General features: G+C 36.0%; 1 protein-coding gene across 1 annotated transcript; it reads right to left on the bottom strand.

The window, feature by feature from the left end:
- Positions 1 to 2,806: 2,806 nt before the first annotated feature.
- RGS20 (regulator of G protein signaling 20) lies at positions 2,807 to 9,575 on the bottom strand. The gene is made up of 4 exons (XM_015820158.1): positions 9,427 to 9,575; positions 4,929 to 5,006; positions 4,063 to 4,297; positions 2,807 to 2,995 (listed from the first exon to the last, which is right to left on the bottom strand). The coding sequence occupies exons 1-4, from the start codon at positions 9,570 to 9,572 to the stop codon at positions 2,807 to 2,809; spliced, it is 648 nt and encodes a 215-aa protein (XP_015675644.1). The 5' UTR covers positions 9,573 to 9,575.
- Between the last annotated feature and the right edge of the window lie 14,616 nt (positions 9,576 to 24,191).

The raw sequence follows: 24,191 nt of genomic DNA, 5'->3' as shown, positions 1-24,191 counted from the left end.
AGAGAGAGAGGGGAGAGGAAAGGGAAAGGAAAGAGAGAGAGAGAGAAAGAGGAAAGAGAGGGAGAGGAAAGAGGCATACAATAATTCATTTGCATTTAATTGTAATGGTTCAAAGAATGTTTGGAAAAATGTTCGGCCCTCCAGCACGTTCACTTCATCCAATCTGGCCCTCTTTGAAAAAAGTTTGGACACCCCTGAGCTAGATAGCACAAGAAAGGTCCTGACTGAAATGTCAATCAGTAACAGGCTACTACATAAAGTATAGGTAATCCTTGACTTACAATCACAGTTGAGCCCAAAATTTCTGTTGCTAAGCAAGACAGTTGTTAAGTGAGTTTTGCTCCATTTTACAATCTTTCTTGCCACAGTTATTAAATGAATCGCTGCAGTTAAGCTAGTAAAATGGCTTAAAAGTGAATCTGCTTCCCCATTGACTTTGCTTGTCAGAAGGTTGCAAAAATAATCACATGCCCCTGGGACACAGCAACCATCATAAGTATGAGTCAGTTGCCAAGTGTCCAAATTTTGATGACATGACCAGGGGGTTGCTGCAACTGCCATGTGACAAACACTCATATGTCACTTTTTTCAGTACCATTGTAACTTCAAACAGTCACTAAACGAATGGTTGTAAGTCTTGGGCTACCTTTCATTAGGGGCTCTTCAAATGGGCTATTGAAGTTTCCCTAACTGCCTGTACTGGGTAAGGAGTTGTGCTGGTTGGCCTGTAAGGTTCCCTTCGATTCTAATTCTATGGCCAACAGCACACGAGGTATTCTAATGAGTGAATACTTAAAGCTGAAAATGTATTCTGGTATTGCTGGTGAAAGTAATATACATTTCTGCACAAATCACATGGTTCTATTCTGGTATTTGGGTAAAATTTTAAAGCAAGATTAATACCAATTCTATGAACTCTTAATAGCAGGAAGTAATTGGGAAAGAAATAAATGTAAAGCTATTCTTTATTAAAGATGTTCAGAGTTATTAGTTTTCATAATGTATACGTTCTTTAAAAGCCCAGACTGTTTTCTAATTTAAACAGTGGAACAATTTTCAGAGTTTCCCCAAAATCAATTGGAAAGCAAGATTTTAACAAGTTCTATAGTTAACAAATTGATATTCTTAGATTAAAGTGGCTTCCCAGTTTATGAATATTTAAAACTATGATTGCCTGTTTACATAATAAAAGTAGCTGAGATACATATTGGATGCTTAATTTAGAGCAGTGATTATCAAGTTCTCATATCTTTTTCTATATCTTTTCTAGAAATATTAACAAAAAATCATGAATTCAGTAATAAGATAACATGGGTGACATCTCTCTTCAGTGCCTTTTTTTGTTTGTGCATTTTGCTTTGCTTTGTTGTTAGCTTTGAAATGCTCTGCTACTACTCATGAAGAAATGGTCATGCCACTCCTGTCATTAAGTTTGTAAATAAAATTTGGTTTTTCCTTAAAAGAGGAGTGGATTATTCTGAATCTTAAGAATAATGTCTAAGCTGAACTTTTTGTTGGTAGAGAAAAAAAATGAAGGAAATCAGTTCTAGAACTCAATGCCAGTTGTCATATAAGCATGAATAAATTATTATGTGAATACGTCTATGGAGATTCTCAGTCATCCAGGTCATGGTTTTCCCAAAGGTGCTTTTTTCAAAAGGCAACTGGACTTTGTTTTTCCTTGAAGATATTACACTTCTCATCTAAGAAGCTTCTTCAATTCTGAAGCTTCTTGGATGAGAAGCGAAACGTCTTCAAGGAAAAACAAAGTTCAGTTGCCTTTTGAAAAAAAGCACCTTTGGGATTATCATGTGAATATTTCAATATCAAAGCAAAGATTTGCTTAGTACAGTGCAAAGTAATCATTTCAAGTAAGTTTTACTGAGAAAAAGTTTCAGAATTCATAGAAATCCTCTTAGGCTTGTTCAAAAATTCCAATTTTGGTAAGCTTTCAGTAAACAAGCATTATTGTTATACAAATTAAGCTTAAAATGTTTTATTTTAGGTAAGTTTTAAGTAGGTTTGGCTAAAATCAGAGATCCTGACAGACAGAACCTCAACAGCCATAAGATTTTTGGGATTTTGTTGTCCAAGATCAGTGGTAAGGCTCTGGAGGACCAAGTTCAACATCAGATTTTTCCTTACAACTTTGTAACAGCTCTGATATGAGTTGCTTTAATATTTGAAAGATCTTATCAGTGGCGTAGTATGGATTATACCAGGGGTAGTCAACCTTGGCTCTTTTATGACTCGTGGACTTCAACTCCCAAGGTTGACTACCCCTGGATTATACAATGAGCAGAATGGAAAGAACTGACACCTGTTTGATCAAGTAGTTCCTTTATCCTTTGCCATACCCTGATGCAGGAGAAAACTTGGATCAAGCATAATAATTCATTTTTAAAATAAAAACACGGGGAGGAGTGTTCCAGTCTTTCACTGACAGGACACCTGGATAGTGACGTACTCCAGATAGATCATAGAATTGTTATTTAAAAGCTGTATGCATTTCTGAGGTTTACTGCAGTGTATGTTCCTGCTGTTAACTTTTCTTCTATATCTTCCATCAGCATATATAATTTAGGCAGAACTACTTAAAATTCAGGAAATAATGTGAAATTTTAGAATTTGTAAACTTTGGAACACTGTTACCATTGCAGTAACAGTAGCATACTGTAGATACACTTGTTACTGAATTACTGTTACGTAATCAGCTTGTTGATTCTAAATCCCAAATTAATGGATGATAGACCAAAGTTTTATTTGTGTAGGTAGGTAATTAGATGTAAAATAATTCATTTAAATTCTACGGTTCAGCAGGTGTTTGAAAATGTGCCACAACTAAGTCTTTGTAAATAGCAGAGTTCACAAACCGAGGGTAGGAATCTCTGAGCATCAACATATAAACTTGGAATTGTGCTTCATCAAAAGTATGTATTGATGGTTCCATTATGTTCCGGTTAATAATTCCTCTTGCCCTGGAGTCCAGACTGACCTGTTAATAAATGAATTTATTAAAGTGTTCAATAATATCTTTCCTCAATTCTGTTGCTAACAATGGAAACAATTTGATAGTTTCACAATGGTCCTGAAAATTGTGTAGACATTTTTTATAACTGGAGGACATTCTATTACCACTAAAACATTTGACAATGTTCTACTTTCATCTTATTTTAAAATCCATAACTTTTGGTTTTCCTTGAAGAAAGAGAAACAAAAGGTTTTCTTCAAATGGTTAGCATTTGAAGCATATCCAGGATGGATTTAAAACAGACCTGGACATTTTGGAATCCATCATATTAAGGTATCTAAATCTCCATCAGGGATTAAAACAATTTTCCATCACAAATCAAATAATACATTCAAAGAGCTTTCACAAGTGCAGTCCCTTGTCTTCATGAAATATAAACACTTGTTTTTAAAACTTTTTATTGAAGGATAAGAATTGTATGTTAAAAATCTATTGTATGATTTTAAGTGATAATTGGTTATTAGAATATTACACAACTAGTATTTATCAATACCTGAAAGGTATTTTAAGGCATTGTATAATTGCAACAAGGTTAGATTTTAATAAATCTATGTATGTATCAATTTATTATGCAGCTGGACTTCATTAGCAATGGGAAAAGAATGCAAAAATAAATCTTTTGAAACCTTATCCTATGTAATTGAGCCATGTCAGTCTTCTAGAAAGAAAAGTTTAAATTTTATAACTGTCCCCTAAATTTTATAACTGTCCCCTACTTATGCACTTATCCCTATCCTTGTTTGTTTGCATAAAGATAATTTATTCTTTTCAGTTAGAACAAATATATTCTAATATTTTAGTATTTCAGTTTTTAGCCCAAGAACAACTTCCCCTCAAATCACCTCACAAAATAAATGTTTAAATCTTATGAAAAAATAATTTTAAAACTACAAACTTTAAAAATCTTAACAATCTTGTAACAGTCTTAATCTTTAAAATACGCCATCTGAGCAGGATCAACTTGGAACAGTTCATTGTACCATCTTTGGTTGACTCATTTAAAATCAAGGGTATTACAAAATGTTACGAACCTCTCTTGGAGAAAGAATAGAAACATAATCTTCATATATTCGCCTGACTTTTTCCTCAATTACACTCTTGTTGGATTCCTGTTTTAAGTCCTCACAGGCCAACCAGAAAAGCATGTTTTCTTCACTGTATTCTGTCCGAAGGAATTCTCTGAAAGCATTTCGACCTGAAGGTGTTGCCATCAGTTTATCAAAGGAATGCCTCCAAGCACTTGCTTCTTCCAAACTATGTGTTGAGCTATAAATGAAATAAATGAATGAAAAATAATAAATATAGTTACCACTGTATGGGAGGAAAATGTGGAATTTGGGAGGTTTTTATGCATTGATACATCTGAAATTTGAAGCAATTTAATTAAAAAATGAAAAAACAGTGGTGAATGGTATCTTATTATGTTGTTAACATACACTGTCAGTATTTTTTCCATCTGTTATGTTATTATAGTATGTTTATTACTTATCCGACCAGTACTATTATGTACTATATATATTTACTCAGTATGACCAGTATTCTCATGTTCTTTGTTATATGCTATCCTGTTGCTGCAATATAAGGAACTAAAGTAAAAGAGTCATATTTTTTTAATGTTTTCATAAAGTAAAGTGTTAAAATAGAAAAACATTCTTATATTAATTTTTCATATTTTCACAGCCACATTTTAACTAGACTCAGTTTGCAGGTGAATGTATGCAGTGATCTATATCTTGGTAACTAAAATATGCTAAACTGGTATGAGGATGGTAATAACCTTATCCAATGTGATTCATCCAAATATGTAGTACTACAACTCCCATCACTCCCAGTCAGCTGTCAGAATTACCAGAGCTTTAAATCCACACAATGGTTTTATTGCGCAGTTAATCCTTACCTTTGTTCACAGTATGGAATCATTTCTGATCCAATTTCATGTGCTGCTGCTCTTTCATCTTGATTCCTAACAGTAAGACTGTAATAAAACAGAGTTTGGTAAAACTGAAATAAACAATTTGCTGAGATCTTAAATTTACCACTAGGGTTGATACCTGAATACAGTTACAGTCTATTTCCCCCAGTATAAGAATTGCACTAAAGTACCACATAATTTCTTCTAAACGTGATGTGTTGAACGATAAGGCATCTTATTTTTAATCTGTTAGAAAAATATTGGTTTGTATAACACATCACTTGTCTGTGCTTTATTTTAAAAATATAGAACAGAAGAGAAAATAATATTTTAGCAAATGTGATTTTTTTCTAGAAAATCTGTAGAATGCAAGAGGACAAGAATGGCAAAATGTTACACTGGGAGATTTATCTGAAAGCAAATTAGCACTTTGATGTCCAGCCACTCAGGGTTATTTATGTCCACTTCCCCCACTGCTATTTGTTCTTATGTCAAGAAGATCCCTTTCTCATAATTTTATCAGACTGCTTCCTATGCTTCCTATTTTGAACTCATAAATCTACAGGGAATCTATTGCATTGGAAAGAACTGCTCTACCTTCTTACCTTGAAAGAAATTTTATATTTGATTTAGAATTAGATAAATGTTCAATAGGATAGACTCTGTGGTAAGTGTTACCCAATTACAGACTTGGCTTTCTATTTCTTCCCATTTTGCAATACTAGGTCATCTAAATACACAGTGTCTTTATAGATGTCTTAATTTCCTCGTCTCTACAAAATTTTTGTTCCAGTCCCTGACTCCTTTATCTCAAAGTTCAGAATGAAAGGAGTTGCAATGTCAAAAATCTCTAATTGGACTGTTTTACTTTAAAAAAGGGGAAATCTGATTTTGATGGAAGTAATGATCTTAATAAGGGGCGCAATGGCTCAGCACTTAAAGATGCTGAGCTTGTCAGCTGATAACTCAGGTTCAAGACCTGAGCACTGTGCAACATGGTGAGCCCCTGTTCCTGCCCAGGTTCTGCCTGCCTTACACTTTGAAAGCATGCAAATGTGAGTAGATTAATAGGTACCACTTTGGCGAGAAGGCAACAAGTGTTTCATGCGTCTTTGATGTATAGCCATGTTGGCCTCATGACCACAGAAAATATCTTCAGACAACGCCAGCTCCCTTGGCCAAGAAGCGGAGATGAGCGCTGCACCCTACAGTGGGACATGACTGGACAGGGAAACCTTTATCTTTAATGATCTTAATATATTTTAGCTTTTCAAAGTTGTAATGGATCTAAGTCAAGAAAACAGCATATGGTGCTGAATATGTCTTTCACTGTTTATCCACTCAGTCAAAGATTCCCTTCTCTTTTTTTTCTTTAAAAACATAATTTAATTAGGAAATTCAGACTTTAGTCCTGTTGCAACTGAGAATCTAATGGGTATTTATATACTTAACTGTTGGATAAAGGTTGTTTTCCTTTAAGGTAACCTTAGTTGAATATGAAACTTCAAGTGTCAGTAATCTGGTGGATATCATCTGAGATACTCTTGAACCCATCCCACAAATAAATAAAAAAAGTTAATGGGATCAAAAATGGAGAAACATTTTCTCAAGAATTTCAAGGACCACAAAAAGGCTGTCTGGGAATCAATATACACCTAAATTGAACAGTTATTCCACCAGTCAAGGAAGGGATGTTAATGGAGAAAAAAAAATAGAAAGTAAGAAAGCACCAAGAGCAGGTCACAAAACAGACTTCAGAGCAATCACTGGAGCAATTGGCTAAGTTTAAAAAAAAAAAGGTAGACAGCCTTAAGAGGTGGCCCAGATGAATTTAGACAGGCAGTAATGAGACAGAGAGGTTGTCTTAGTAGGTATGTCTAGAAAGCAGACTAGATTTGTAGAAGATGTTTTAGGTTCCTTCAGTGATGAGATGGGCAGCATATAAATGTAATAAATAATAAATAATTTAATGGAAGATTTTCCCCAGGATTTTGGATGGAAATTAAGTGTTTTTGTGGGGATCGGCATATGTTCGGTTCTCTGCCTACTCGGTGAATGCCTTTTGGAATGATAAATGAGAACATAAACATCATTAGATATTAACCCCCCTTGTTTGCTTTTGTTTTGAGTGCAGTTATCTGTACTGGCTTTTTCAAATACTCATACTTAAGGATATTATTCTTATTACTATTCATTTTTTCTTTCAGTTCAGATTATTGGAAGAAATGCTTTTTGTAAACTTGGAGTATAAGTAGAACATTCATTTGTAGCTTGTTTCACAACAGTATTTGTTCCCAAAATTGTTATTCCAAAGAAATAAACCATGTTGAGATTATTCTATTTCTGGTCAGATTCCAAGCCACTAAAAGTATTAGGACCTTTTTTTGGCATCACAGTTACCTGATGATTTAACAAGTATTTTTAATACTTAACTGAGCAATTGTTTCCATCATTGTATATATCTATATCTATTTTAAAAGTAGTAAAAATATAATAACTATTTATATGAAATAAAAAGGAAAAGTTTTATTATGCAGAAATTGATTTGTATTTTTCTTTATACTTGTAATAGAAATAAATGTTTGAAACTATTGTAAGAACTTTGAAGTATATATATATATATATATATATATATATATATTATTTGAAATATATGCCTTTCAAGTTAAAGAAATAATTAACTGTTCAAATTGATCTGTTCTGGATTTCTTGAAGTTACCACACATATCTATTCAGTAGATTGTCAGTCTCAAATTTATGGGAGAATAACTGTGACCATTTAAAGTTTTCCTGCAAATATGGAACCAGTGATAAAAACAACTTTCAAGCCCATTGAGCAATCTAAGTATTATTGTAAATATAATATTGGCTGTCATTTTTGAAAATGAAATCCAGAACAGCTAGCGGGGCACTACATGGACTGGGCTATTCTTAATGTTGATATGAGTAAAAGTTCTGACTTACAATTTATTGACGAAAATGTGAATAAAATAGACTGGTGGCTAAGAAATAAGACAATTATTCTAAAAATATGTTAACTCAAAGATATCAGCACACTACTTTAGATTACAGATTCTATGTTATCCCAATTGGCTGCAGTGTGTTTGTGGCTGATATTTTGTACTTCACATAACTTAAACACTAGGAGCGTGTTCCATGTTGGATAGGTCTTCCCTGTTGGATAAGTCTTTCATGTCTTCTGCAAATCAAGCTTGATTCCTAATGACTCTAGCAACATGGCCTGTTTGATTTTTTTTTAGCAAGAATAAGGAAGTGGTTTGCCACTGTCATTTTGGGGGCATTTTCTCAACCTCCCTGTCTACCTGCAGCACTGTATTTCCTTGACATTTTTCATTCAAGTGAAAACTGCTTAGTTTTCAAGCCCAGATAAGGCCAGTTCTCAACAGAGCAAACCTCAAATCTTAAATTTGTTCTGCTGAAAAGAGACTGCTTTGACTCTGGCTTGTTGAAGAATTATGAGTGCCTTTGTGTATAAATAGTTTTACAGTACTATCTTCTTTTCTGCCTCACAGTTGCATTTAGTAAATATTTTCAAAATACTAATTTCAGGTTGAAGCTATTTTCTTCAGCTACCAGCACTTTTTCAGAGACAATAATCTAATTTTCTTTCTTTCAAGAGTGCTGGTTAAAATTACATTGTTCTCAGCTTTTATCTACTATGTATCAAATGTTTCAAGGTCTTCTGACATGCTTCTGTACTGAAGAACTTATCATTCACAATATAACAGCAACATACGGCCATCTATGAAATGCATTTCATGCTGCTCCATGTCTGGATTTTATGTACTATGTTGTAGGAGCAGGTAGGCAGAATCTGGACTGAGTACTGGGTAGATTTTCTTCTTTCCAAGCTTTTTAAAAAATCCATTCCTTGGTGTTTTGAAAAATTCCAATAGCACTATTTTTTTTTTACCTACCAGCATTGCATATACATTTTTACCTAGCCAAATAAATAATTCACTTTCTGAATTCAATAGCCTATTGTATTTAAAAGAAATAAAGTAAAAACAAAGTGGAGCACTAAGCAGTGCAATTCATATTTTATGAATAATCTAATTTAATCCTGAATCAGATTATTGGTCCATTTAGCGCCCACTGCGCCCACCCCATTGCCGGCAATGGGGGAAAAGTTGCAATACGTGACGTGAGTTTGACATATCTGATTTAGCCATTTAAACCACTTCCAACTTTATAGATCTAAAATGTATTTGTGAATGAAGTTATCCTGTTTAGAAAATTAAATGGGAAACACATAATGTATGAATAGCATCAATCCTGCACCTTGGTCCAACTCTGCAAACAGCATGATTCTGTTTTCATCTCCACACAGCTGTTGCCTTGCTTAGTCTAGGTATCTTCCTTTCCTGTTTATCTGATTACCCAAGGGACATATGTCTATGTTCCTATGGTGACTAGCTGTCATCTTCCCTGTGGGTGGATTGAATATATTGTAAAGGCATACCAGGAACAACTGCAACAGCAGCACCAGCAGAAGCAACAGGGATTGGAGCCTTGAGTCTCTACCCCAGACTGGGCAAGTAGAGAGCTTGGTATCTCCTGAGATGCAGAGGTCTGCCTTTTGCGCATTTCCACCTGCTCTGATCCCATGGGCTGCAAAACAGAATATTAGGAAATAGATTAAACATGCCAGAAAAAGGCAGGGCTTTTTTTCTCAAAGAACGTCCAGAACGGAGTTCCGGCACCTTTTTTGGATAGAACCTTGTAGGGTAGGCAAGGCGGGTTGTATGACGTGTGTGAATTCTGGCACCTTTTTTTTTTTTTTTTTTAGAAAAAAAGCACTGGAAAAAGGTATATGCTGGGTTGCTGATAGCTGCCATGCTGCAATGGCAACCAATGGTTTTTCTAATTGCTGTTTGAAATGCAAACAGATCTATGTCTTAACAAATGGAACACATGGGCTTCCTCATTTCTCGGACAGCTGCTTTGTTGTTCAGCAAAAAATCCTGTGAATGAGGCAGAAAGAGTGCTTGTTGAATCTGAAAAGCATATTTTCAGGATTGACAAGAAGATTAACCTAATCATTATTTCCAAAAGTTTTTTTGGCTTGCATAACACATGAATGCTATAATAAAACAGATGGTATATTATTACATACTGCTTTATTCCGGCTTACTTTTGTTCCCAAATTATACCAAAACTGATCTTGCATTCCTATTTAGGAAAGACAGGTTCCAAAAGAAAAGGGAGGAGAAAATACTACACTTTATTCCAGAAATACAAAACCTATTGAATACTTTAAGGTTTTGTGTTATTTATTGCTTTTTCTGTTTTAGACTTTCTGGATGAGGTTTTGTTGTGACGCATCTGGCCCATGGGCTGGCAGTTTGACACCCCTGCTTTATACCATCAACAAGAAGATCTGCCTATTTCAGGCCCTTGGGAAGAACTCAATAGGTGGATAAAAACGCCAAGTCCAGTCTAAACATCTGGCCAACTGTGTGATGAACTATAATAGCTTTACTAACGATAGTAATAACCCCCAGTGAGGTATTACTTTGATATGGTTGTAGGGCTTGCATGCCGGAAGAAAGATGAGAGCTGTGCCATGCTGGATAGGTCTCATTAGAGCAGCCAGACCAAGTGTGTCTCTCCCATAAACAATATGATCAGACGTAACTTTACAGAAGCCTATACTGCATCAGTCAATGCCCAGGTTAACAAGAACCAAACTAGATATTGGAGTTCCTAGAGATCTGATGACAAGGGGGCTACAGATTCAGGATTATTGACTGAGTAACCAGGGTCAGCAGTTATTGGAGCAAAAATTACTTACACATTGCATATACAAAGACTGAAAACATAGATTGCATGCTCAGTACATTAAAAAAAACTAGCAGGCAAAACAGATAACTCTGACAATGGCTAAGAGCAGGGAAGTTGAAGAAAGAGTCAAAAGTACTAATTCTGGCTGCACAAGACCAAGCCTTAAGAACAAATTGCATATAAAACCAGAAGACAGCAACAGACAGTAAATACTGTATCTCTGCAAAGAGAAGAAATAGTGGTGCTGCAAGAAGATCCCACAGACTGATTACAAATAACAGTATGGCAAAGTAGCAACAGTGGTTCATTGAAACAGCTGCAAAAAATACCTTTCGCCTGCAAGCAAGAACTGGTGGGACTACAAAGTAGACAAACAATAGAAAACGAGGAAGCTAAAGTGCTTTGGGACATTAGTATTCAGACCGAGAAACATATGCCATAGAACACCCCATGCTTAACTATTGATAAGAAAGACAAAGGAAGTCTGAATAGTAGACATTACAATACCTGTAGATAGCAGAAGAGAAGAGAGAACTGGAGAAAATATATATTTAAAGACTTGTAAATAGAACTACTGTGGCAAACAAAGCAAAGACAGTACGAATAGTAATAGGCTCCTTGGCCACAATTCCAAAAACTCTGGAACACCACTTAAACACCATCAGCATTGACACAATCACTTTACTTGGAACAGTTTACATCCTGCAACGATACCTTTAATATTATTAAAAATAATGTCTGGCTATCGCAGGTCCTTGGGAAAGTCTCAGTAGGAAGACAAATGTGCTAAATACAGTCTAAATATGTGGCTGACCGGGCAACCAACTACAATAATAATAAAACAATGACACAAACTGGCCATTATGCTCCTAGTGGTTATTGATACACTGGGTGCCATACCAAAAAATCTTGGACAGCACTTAGAAAATCTGAGCATTAACAAAATTTCCATCTGACAGTTGCCATCTTGGTTGGATCCACACATATATTAAACTAATACATTACAACAATGTAGGTTCTTGGGGAGAACTTGATATGTACAAAGGCCAATAACTGCTAAAGAATTGGAAGCTGTAATTTCACGTTGTTTTGTAATACAATATCTAATCTAGCCGCACATTTGTTCATGTATTATATGCAAGCATATGTTGACTTTTTAAAGCACATATTGGTCTAGGTTTAAGTATTTCTGAGAGTCCTTTTATTCTGCCTTTTGAGATCAAAAGGATCATCTTCAAAGGAGCTTAGAAAATAATTTTCCCAAACACACAATCCTTCTCCCCTAAGCAAATAAGCTCTGCAGAACATTAAAATAGCACCACCACTGAAAATTAGAACTACGTATAGTAACTATCCAGTTACTATAAACAGTCTAAAACCTTTTAATGAGATATTTTAAAAAAATCTTTCTGAACTGTAATTTTATCCAGACATTATGATCACTTATCTATCCCACAGAGCCCCTCCTTCCAAATGTCTTTGTCCACAACAGCCATCATCCTCAGCCAGCTTGCAAAGTTGAGAAATGCAGAGGAAGTGTGCTAATTTTGTTCAAGAAGAGGGTAGGTTCTAAATTTGGGAATTTGTGAGATCAACCAGCCAGATACCTCTTTTCATTTAGGCAAATCATGAGTATGTTGATGGGCTCATCCTATCTACCTGAAAATATATTTATTGTTCTATTTTATTATCCTTTGTTGAAGTTAGTTTCAAAATTATTTTAGACTTTTAGGCTGGCAATAGAAAGTTTGCTAACTGTGAATCACATGTAGTGTCCTGCCTGCCTGCTCTTCTCGCGAGTTCGAAATTGCGCCCTCTCGTGTTAAACTGAGAAAGATTTGGCTGACTGAAGGTATGTGTTACTTTCCGTTCGTTTCCTGGTTTTGCCTCTTTAAAAATAACGTGTGTTCTGTGTGTGTGTGTGTGTGTGTGTGTGTGTGTGTGTGCGCGCGCGCGTGTTTGCTAGATCGAATCTATTCCAGTAAGGGATTTTTTTTTTTGGCTTGGAAGACAAGAATAAACGCAACACTTTTTCATCCACCCATCCACCTTCTTCGGATATCTCTTATGTACAAATACAGGTATTTTTTCCCCTGGCTCGTACTGTACAATTCTTTTCCAACCCACGTTCGTTCTTCCTCAGTTCCGAATGAATCGTATGAAGTTTTTTGATGCTGACCTTGCCTGGCATTTTTTTTTCCAGATTAACGTCCTGTCGGAGTTGGCAATGCTGTTAAATTTTCCTCTCCCACCTTGCCCCCTTCAGGTTTCCTAGAAAAACCAGAATAATCGCAAACGTCAACCTGACAAAACTACCGCCCCTACTTTCCACAGCCCTCCAAGGAGAGCGCCCTTCTGACTGAACATGCTGTTCTTTCTTCCCGCGTGGCTTCTCGCGTCCAATGCGTCTATTTCTGAGTCTCATCTAGGATCTGTGACATCTGAATCTAGGAGTGGAAACCTTTGTATTCCAGTTTCATCTTTAACCGTTGTGTCCCCAGCGTCTAAGGGCACGGCAAGAGCAGAGAGGTGAATGCCATTCCGACAGATTTCCGCAACCCGTTCTATGGTAGTGATTGAAGTACTTACAGCTTTCCCTTCGATCTCCGGAGTCAGGTGGAAATCCTTGCCTTGCTCACCTCTGTTGGCACTATCGCTTGCACACTCGCGATTGATTCCCCAGTTCTTCCCGCTCAAAAGCCCTTCCCCGTTTTTTTTTTCAGTTACCAAACTTCTCGAGTCCTTTCCCGTATTCCCTATTTTTGTTGCCCGAAAGCGAAAAGACTGGCTAGAAACGTGGCGAGCTGAAGGCTTTGGGAACCAAAGAGACCGCCCTTTACGGAGGAAGCGTCACTTGCTGTCCTTTCAGGACCTCGGACAGTTCCCGAAAAGTCGCTCAAATGAACCGGCGGTGGATGAATTGATATTCCTCTCTCGTTTTTTTCCCACCTTCACCCTCCATCCCCGGTCCCGTGAATCACTTCGGCTGGTGGAAACACCCTGCAGGCATGTGCGTGTATAAATGCCAGCTCGGTTAGTTGACATGTGAAGCAATAAACAACACACAGAAGGAAAACAAGCCTGAAGAGAGGGGCGGGAGAGGGGCGGGAGAGGGAGCGACGCCGTTTCCTGCTTAGGTCTCCCTCTGGGAAGACTAATAGAGGAATAAACAAGAGTGTTTGTCGAAAGAAGAAGAAAAAAAAAACCCAACAGAGTAGCTTTCACTAACCCGATGCCCGCCCAGTGTCCTGAGCTACCCACCCTTTTGCTTTCAGGCAAGGCTTGGCCCATGGTACTGGTAGTCCAAAACATCCGGGCGGCGCTGGATAGGTCTGATAGAGGTCAGCCGCCGTCCTCTAGCAACTAACGGGGAAGCTGGTTAAAGAAGCGATTTGTGTCGTTCCGAGGATGTCTTTCCTCCCTGAACCTCAGCGCTGAAAGGAAGCATGGCACCGCCTCAGACTTTAAAGGGTTTGTGGGAAAGAGAAAACTGGCTTTTCCACCGGATCAGTCGAGACGGATCAATAGAGGGAAGAAGGGTCTAAAGCAGGGGTAGTCAACCTTGGCTCTTTTATGACTCGTGGACTTCAGCTCCCAGAATTCCTGAGACAGCACAGCTGGCTCAGGAATTCTGGGAGTTGAAGTCCACGAGTCATAAAAGAGCCAAGGTTGACTACCCCTGGTCTAAAGGAAATTCTTTAGATTTCCTAGCAGGGAAGTGTGGAAAAGCATTTTGCTGGGCTGTAGAGCTTCTTGATGACTTCTGCCCTCTCCGTTTCTAAGTTCTGTTTCACACAGCCACCTCTGGAGAAGGCAGTGGAGCAGCTTCCTCTCCCAGACACTGAAATCGATCAGATACAGAAATAACCATGGCCTCACTTCCTTCTGCTTCTCAGGAGCTGGATTCAGGATCCCCTGGTTACCAGGAAAACAGAGAGCCTTCACATTTAGCAGATGTTAGCCAGACTGCTGACTTGATTGCAGAATTCGAAGGAAGCACCCAACCATTCCTAGTTCTCTCCCCTACCACAAATCCTGCTAAGTTGCTGAAATGAAAGTTTCTTAAGAGCAGAAATAGAGTGTTAGAAAACTCTATTTCTAGTTGAAACAGGACTATTTTTAAATGCTGTTCTCTTATAATAATAGCTTGGCATCAAAAGGAATGATAGAAACTCTAAGCATGTGAAGAATGCCTCTCCTAAAACTCAAATGAATAAAGCCCTGTTGGATCGGGCTCAGGCCCAGCCAGTCAGCATTTCATCTCACTTGGTAGCTTCTAGCAAGTCCACATTTCAGAGATCAACACAACCCTCCTCTCACTCTGTTGCTTCCATGCATCTCCTATGTAAAGTGGGCTGCACCTATTTTCACATTATATTCCAGCCTGCAATTAGAATACAGAAGTAGAGTGTAAGTTTTAGATTTATAATCTCCATCAACACCCAAAGTCAGGAATGATTTTGCCCAGTTTTAACCGAGCAAACTGGACCTTTAAATAATATTGTCAATTATGATCACATGGCACATTCTTTATTATACTACATGGATAATTAATTATTCCATTGTACTCTGAAAATAATTTAAAAATCATATATATACTTTTACTGGAGTATTTTTCAATTTTGTTTCTGTTTTCAACAACTTTATTTTTAAATTTTGTTTTAATTCTTAGCTGCTCTGAATGATATGCCTGCATTAGAAAATTAGACACACAGTCTATAGATAAGGATGGAATCAAATGAAAATACATGGCCACCAGTGTCCCTCACATGCAGTGATTCAACCAGTTTATTATAATTATGTCAGTGAATGAATTGCATTACAAGGATCTGCTGATATCCTTGCCTAAAGCTGGCTCACATTCAAGGTTCTCTGTAAGCAGAGATACCTAAGCCTGAGATTTCTTCCACATGTCACAACCTCAAGATGGTCGTCATGTGTCCATTACTGCAGCCTTATGCTTATGTAAGAAGGATTTTTCTCATATTAGGAAATAAAACAACACATACATTATGAACTATTTTTTTAAAAAAACAAGTCAGTGATGATAATTAATGTGGTTGTCTGCCACCATATCCATTTCTGTCAAAAAGAAAACAAAATGGGAAAGTGGTGCCTCTACTTCTTCTAGGGAAATTTCTTTGTAGAATTAGTACTCACCTGATTGGGTTGTTCGCAGAAAGCCTTGTTTAGCCTAGTTAGTACCACTGCTTTACATCTAGAGCATCTCAGGAGCTCCCAGGAGATGTGATTATGTCATGCCAACTCTTCTAAGAGATCTGCTCGTATGCTATCAAGAAGAGCCAGAGATGACACTTCTACCCTAAGCTGAACACTTGTTTGAAAGCCTGAATTATTCCAAGAAAGGGCAGCAGGCACAGCTGGAAGGAATGGCTGATAGGAAAAGGAAAAGAGGGACTTTGGGAAAAAGAAATGTCAGGGACTGGAGAATTTGGAGATTTGGATGACAACATGAAAGGAGGGATGTAGGAAAAGAAAAAGAGAGAAACAAAATACATAATACTTTGCAAGTTTGCTCTAAGCATCCAGGATTCAAATCAGAAGCATTTGATCTAAGTGCTGGATTAACATATAGAAGACACTGTATGTCTTGTTTCTCTTCGAGAATCCTCTTTTACTTAGAAGAAGGTAGCTGGATTATGCAGCAAATTATTTTTGATGGAGCAGGAACTAGATGGAGATGGCATTTTTGCTGTTTCTGGCTACATGGTTTACCCTTTCCTGACTAGTTATACTCTAGATTCACTGGGCTATAATTCATAAAATCTTTAGACATTAATCAAATATTGCCTGAAAATTCTGGGAGTCATTGTCTAATGCTTGACTGAAGGATGGGAAAGCTGCTTTAATATTTAATCATAAATTCAGGAAGAGTAAATTTTGAAGTAAGAAGTAAGGTGAAAAAAACCTGAAAGAAAACATACCTATCTTCCTGTTTTTGTTGTACCTATGTTTATTTGTTTCATATTCTATTTTTATAGCCCACTTGAATCTGGGGCAGATACAACAGAATAAATTGACTAATCCATTTTATCAGTTAAGGGCTAGCTAAACAGTGTTGGACAGCTCTTTATTAAAAATATTTTTTCTCACTAAGCAAACTGTTGTAAGTCAAGGACAACCTGAATTAGACCATCACTGCCAGTATCTTGAACTTAAAAAACATATTTGTTCAAAGGGCAGCTAATTTCGAGAGCTTTGAACTTTCTCTTCTCCTTTTCTTTGGCTTCCAGGCTACAAACTTACATCAACCACCAACTAATATGCTAAAGGCTAGAGAGCTAGTAAAATAATTTATTATAACTTGGAAAGACTAATCTGGAAAAGATTAATGTCAGAGGAGAAATTCCATATTGATTTAAGCAGTTTAATCAGAATTTTTTCAAAGTTGTCCACTGCCCTACATGTAGGGTCAAATCATGGGGTGAAACTGGGAAAAATGTTGCCATAGAAAGTTTGCCACTCATACTTTAACATCCTAAAAATATAGTTCCCATTTCCAAGACATATTTACCCACAGTTTTCCTAATTCAGTCAATTTTTTGGGCTTGTATAAAATACTGAACAACAAACTAGCAGACAGTCTGAGCTCACACAATACACTATGCTAAAATAAGATTGGTTGGCTTCTGATTCAGTGTATCACATAGGAAGGCTTCACACACATTATATTGAGCTATAATCTGGATTGTCTTCTTTTGCTCTAGTATGGTATGTGAATTCAGATTATTGTGATATAAAATATAGCTATATTAGTAAATATTGGTTATCCAAATGCAAAGATTCATGATGTAATTTTATTGACATTTTATTATTAAATTAAAATCGTCCAGCAGGTGTCACTGTAGACTCAATGTTAAAAAACATTTTTGCTGAAAGCTATATTTGTTTTAAAAGGAGGTCTTGTCCAACTCTGTTTTTTGCATAAAATACTTTAACTTTCTTAACATTTATATATTATTATCATCAAAAATAATAACCTAGAATGGGACAACTGAGAAGAATTGATATGCAATGCAAATTAGCCTCTGAGCTAACAAACAGGCTTTAAACTCCTAACACTGAAAAGAAAAAGTGAGAATATTCTCATTTTCCTCTAGAATATATTTTAACAACTGTTCTTCAGTATGCAAGTACAAAGAACTAAAAAATAAAAAAATAGAAAAAATAAAATGTGTATCACAAAATATATAATATTTGAAATCCTGGGGTTTTTTTTTAAATTAAATTATTTCTTTTGTCAATAAGAATAAAATATAAAACAGAAAAACAGAAAAATGAACATCGAACACTAACAATGAGGAAAAAAATCTTGTGTACGAAAAAAGGGGGAAAAAATAAAATGTCAAATAGATCTAACAAAGAACCTAAAAAATCCATCCCGGTTCGATGCTGAAAAGTAAACCAAAAACCCTCTTCCCCCTTACATAACAAGTATACAAATAGTTATAAACTTTCCCATCCTTATTTAACAAAAATACTATATTAAATAAAGTAATATTTCAAATGAGGAAGTCTCTGTCTAATAATCAAACAGACCCAACATTTAATCATAATACAGTAGTGGCCAAAATTGTGGAAACCTTTTGGGAAAAGTGTATTTTTGAGGTTTGATGACTAATAACACCACTTTTTTGGGGGGAGTAGTACCATAAAATTATATATCAATGGAAAGATAATTTAATCAAGAATGTAATGCAACAAAGTTTGTTCAATTATCTGTACTGTATTCTATGAAAAGTTATAGCCAAATAACCAGAAAAAGGAAGCACAACTTGCTTAGGTTGATATCAGGTAGCTTTCCTTCAACTGATTGTAACCAATGAGCATGAGTGTTTAGAGAGCCAATCAGGTGTCATCTTGTTTTGGCAATGGGCCAACCAGATCACAGTAGGATTCAGTTATTGATGTCATGTATTGAAGTTGAGAGGAGGACATTTGTCAGTGTGTTATGTGATTGCTATCAAGTTGGTTAGGGTTTTTTTGTGTTCTTTCATTTAGTGAGTTTGTAAAACGTAATAAAATTAAAGTAATGGTGCAAAGAGTTGACTGGTTGCCCAGAAAATGATGTAAAATAGTATTATTAAGTGAACAAGGCTATAGTTATAAAGAAATTAGAAGAAAATTGGTGGAAACTTAACCAAAGGTGGCATTTCTATTGTACACTTTTCCCAAAAGGTTTACACAATTTGGCTACTACTGTATATATGTAAAAAAACAGGTTAGCCCAAACATTATATTAATCTTCAAATCCTTCTGTTAACCATCTGTTATTGTATTTAACATGTAGAAAGTCCGCAAATGGTTTCCAGTCCCTTATAAAATGGTCTAGTCCATTGTCTTTAATCAAGGCAGTTAATTTTACCATCCCTGCTAATTCAGTCCATTTTAAAATCCACTTTTCAACTCAATTCATCTCTTTTCCTTTCCAATGCTTAGCAAGCAGAATCCTTGCAGCACTCACCGTGTAAAGAAATAGTATCCCAAACTGTTTTTCTATTAGTTTGTCCATAATACCTAAAAGAAAAGCTTCAGTTTTCATTAGTATTTGTATCTTAAATATTTTCTGTGTTATGATTATGTTTATCTAGTATGATTTTGTGTTGAATGGTTGCACAGTAATTTTTCTTAAAAACATGCAAACATAGATTTTGAAAACAATACTGAATTGCAAGGAAATTATGGGAGGTTGATGTGTTCGGTCCTGCTTTCTCAGAAAGTATGGAATTGCCCTTCTCTCTTTATTAACTGCTAGGGAGTTGTGATGTGCAATTCTGGTTTGAACACCATGATTGTGTTAAAATCCCTATTAGTTTGATGGTTTCAGAAGACCTCAATGGGTTAGGCTGGGCTGTCTTAGGGAAAATGGCCATAAACTATTTTTCTTAGCCACACAATGGCCTAAAATTAATGAATATAAGTTGAGTTAAAATATGAAGAAATTGCAAAGTAGCTATTGGTTACTTTCTAACAGTAAAATATGTACAATACTGGAAAAAGTCATCTCTATGGATTTTTAAGAAGATGCTAGGCAGCTACTGCTCAAGGATGGTTTAATGAGTGTTCCTGCATGTTGAACTGAGCTTGAGAGGATTTGCAAGGAAGAAAGGCAGAAAATTCCCCAATCCAGGTGTGCAAAGCTTGTCGTGTTATACCCCAAAAGACGTAAGGCTGTAATTGCTGCCAAAGGTGCTTCAACGAGGTACTGAGTGAAGGGTCTGAATACTTATGCCAATGTGATATTTCAATTTTTTTCTTTTTAATAAATTTAGACATTTCTAAAATTCTGTTTTCACTTTGTCATTATGTGATACTGAGTTTAGATTAATGAGAAAAAAATGAAATTCAACAACTGTAGAATCAGGCTGTACCATAACAAAATTGACAAAAGTGAAGGGGGTCTGAATATATTCCGAATGCAACTGTATCTCTGAATTTGCCATGTGCGACCATCTCAGCTGGCTTCTGACAAGCAAAGTCAATGGGAGAAGCCAGATTCATTTAATGGCTGCGTGATTCATTTAACAACCATGGCAGAAAGGTTGTAAATCAGGCATGATTCACTTAATAACTGCCTTGCTTAGCAATGGAAATTCTGTCCCAGTTGTGGTTGTAAGTGAAGGACTACCTGTACTGTATTTTAAATGTTGTTGTTCATTCAAGAGAATTAAATATAGGATAATACAGCATTGATCTGCATGATCAAGTTGTAGCCGACCTCAGTACGGGCTACTGTTTCCTGAGGACAGGAATATACAACATTGCTTTCTATCTGCTCCCTGGCCCAATAAGAAGGCAACAGTCACCTTATTTACAGACCTTCCTTCCTTCCTTCCTTCCTTCCTTCCTTCCTTCCTTCCATCCATCCATCCATCCATCCTTCCATCCTTCCTTCTTGCAAATTCACTGTGGATATACCAAACTGTGTCAAATGCAAGGAGAAATTAATAGCTAACTTCTGCAAAAGTTTTATCAATGAAAACCACTTTGGTCTCAAAGACTTGGCCATAGAAAGGAAAACTTTCCCAACACAGATGGGAGGAATAGGGAAGCAGGAAAATGTATAAATCAGGAACTGTGGTAAGTATTGTTTGTATAAAACATCATTATCACTGCTACCAAAGTGGTGGAAGGAATTGAAATTATGAAGGTGATTTTTTTAAAAGCCAATTTCATTTCCATCCAGTTTATGCATAGCATTCAAGCACTTTCAGGCTGCAGGCAGAAAAGCCCACAGTCTGGCTAAGATCAATAGTATTTATTAATTATACATAGCTTATCGGTTAAGCAGATAGCCTCTAGCTAATCAAAATTAAAATTATGTTAGTGGAAGAAGTGATCCCATATGAGAAATCTATTTGAATAGAGTCACATCATGTATGTGAGAAAGGGCAGTCTTTTCAATGGCTGAGTATATTCTTTTTTTGTTTTTTAATAGTAATATGCCTTTTTAAGGGTTTACTATCATCTGTTTCTCATTTCACAGTGTAGGGAAATTATGGGTTTTCAACAATTTTGGACAGAGGGAATCTCAAGAATTGAAGAATGGAAACCTGGGCTTGTATGGGGCCCTAGGATCCCCCCCCCCCGATTTACATGTAACAGGTAGATCTAGTAGGTTGTTAAGCTTGCCTTGAATAGTTCTTTATTTGTTACACTTCTATCTTACATATTGTGAGCTATAAGCACTCAAATGTAGCTTGCTATAATTAAATTAATAGCAGGAAAGCATACTTTTCCCTGTGAGGCTTTCCTTTTAACAAGAGTAGATTAATTGGCTTCACACAATCACTCTACTTAGACTGTAGAGATACATAAATTTTTCAGCATAAAGTTGAGAACAGAAATGGGGTAAATATGAGCTTAAATAGTAGCTAATTACATTCTGCTTATGATATGGCCACTTCAATCTGTTGGCAATTCTTTCATAATTGTATTTATGACAAAGTAATGATCTTTAGTTTCATTCAGCTATATAATCCAATTATTGCTGGGAGACTTTCAGATTTGAGGTTGCACATGTATAATCCTTGTTAGCTCAGCTTTTGAAACTGAATGAGTGCATTTAAGCACACTTATTATAAGAGAGCTTGTTTGGGTAGTTTTCCCCAACCTTCCTTTTCTAGATGAGTTGGAACTTTAATTCTCAGAATTGCCAATGATGCCAGTCAACCATGTTGGGACTTGTTGTCCCAGCACTTTTGGAAAAGACCAAGCTGGATACACTTGAATGAGAAAACTGAACCTTTTCATAGATCTGAATTAACAATAACACTGTTCACAAATTTAATTGACAGGTAATAGCCCTGGCACCTGCTGTTTGTACTGAAAGGACAAGTCTCTTTTAAGCAGATGGAAGTATTCATTTCAGATATTGAAATGTGTGTGTCTCTTGGAAACCGAATTCTCCCTGAATTCTCAGAATTCTTAGTTAGTTCCTAATCTAAAGCTGGATTTTTCCAACCTTGATCCTATATTACACACCAAGGAAAGTTGCTGCTCTCTATTTGTTCCAGTGGCCTGAAAAACCCTGAGGATCATTCTCCAACCATATTGCTAGCAGGAATCAATGTATAGTAAGTTGACATAAATTGACAAAGTTCATCCATGCAGTAGTTGTGTCCTTAGCTATAGGGGTATCAGACTGGGGCTGACAAAATATGGACGATCTCGAAATAGCATCAAATAATTTTCTGCATTGTTTTGCTTCCATATAACAATCATCTGGATTTTTGTAACCCATAGGTTAGCCATATGCGAGCTCATGATATGTGAATACCATCCAGAATGTTAGTTGGTAGAGAGTAATGAGGCCGGTAAGTAGGACAACTGGAATACACATTTCTTTATTGCTGCTTTATACTTTTCCCTTCCTAAACTAAAATCTTGCAATTGGGATCAAATAGGAGAACCACTGATAACTATTTTTGACTGGCTAGATTAGTTAATTACTTAATCCCCATATTGAAAAAACAAACCTACAGAGGTAGCAAATATTTTTTCAAAATGAAAGGGAAGGAGGAGGATGGTTTACCTGATTTGAAATTGTAATTTGCAGCTTGCTGTTTGGTTTGGATGGAATAATGGGTATTGCTGAAAAACAGAAGAACTTTGGAGTTAGAAGAATATGAACCGAGTTTTGGATGGCATGGATATTTGTATTACAATAAAGTAAAGGTTAATGTGCATTTTAAAAATTATGTTAGAAATCCCATATTGAGAATATGGAATAGATACAAATCCAGGTTTTGCCCCTGAACACCTACATGGATCTCAGCACAAGAAGCATTTTGTAGATCTTGATAGGCAAATGATTTTGACAAATGATTTTAATTGAAATACTAGAATTCTGTCAAGAGAAATGTAAAGTAAAATTAAAGGACGAACTGATGGCAGAGGGAAATAGTTGTCAATGGTTCTCCTGTTTACAGTTTTTAGAAAGATTTAAAATAGAAAACAAAGAATTTCTTGGTTTTGAACATTGTAACACTGAGTTTAAAATAAAATTGTATACAAATGATGAACACAAAGTTGTTAACGTCTATGGAGATTCTCAATCATCCAGGTCATGGTTGTCGCAAAGGTGCTTTTCAAAAGGCCACTGGACTTTGTTTTTTTCTTGATAATGTTTCACTTCTCATACAAGAATTCTCAGAAGTGAAGAAGCTTATTGGATGAAAAGTGAAATGTTTTCAAGGAAAAAACAAAGGAAGTCCAGTCGCCTTTTGAAAAGCACCTTTGGAACATAGTTATTAAAATGTATAAACTTTTACTGAAGTTTGAAACAGAAGAACAAGAGAAAGAATGTATGACAAAGTGGGTTAAATCTTTGGTTATAATATACAAAAGGAACAATGAGAAAATATCTGGCTAAAATGACTGAAATTTACTTTATGTTATAATCTTAAAGAAAATTCTTACTCGATGTACCATTGGTATACAGTATATCACCCAGAGAAATTGTCTAAGAATGTATAAAGGTGCTTCATATTTATGTTGGAAATGTGAACATATTTTTATCATATTTTATCATGTTTTTGCACATCCAATAAACTTATATAATATTTGATGGATGTGCAAAGAAGGTAGAAAATTTTGAATTCAAATGCTATACACTGCTTCAGAAGGTTTTAAAGATTCATCTGCAACTGAGAACAGCAGTTTTTCCTTTGGAATAATAGATGGACAAACAGCTGGAAAAAAAGTTATGGGACTTTGTACATGACAACTGCAGCGAGATTATTTTATGTACAAAGTTAGAAAGATTCAGCATTATCCACAACGGAGGAATGGTTGGTGAAGATGACAGAACTTGCTGAGAAGGCTAAGTTGACTTCATTAATGAGAGAAAAGACTGTATCTATGTTTACTGCTGAGTGGAAACCCATTATAGACTTGTTGTTTGAGACAGAAAAAATGTTT

The sequence above is a fragment of the Protobothrops mucrosquamatus genome, unplaced genomic scaffold, assembly GCF_001527695.2.
Source record: "Protobothrops mucrosquamatus isolate PMUCROS unplaced genomic scaffold, P.Mucros_1.0 scaffold1077, whole genome shotgun sequence".
Lineage (NCBI taxonomy): Eukaryota > Metazoa > Chordata > Lepidosauria > Squamata > Viperidae > Protobothrops > Protobothrops mucrosquamatus.
The sequence above is the reverse complement of the archived record's forward strand: the minus strand, read 5'-3'. Positions and strand labels throughout refer to the sequence as shown.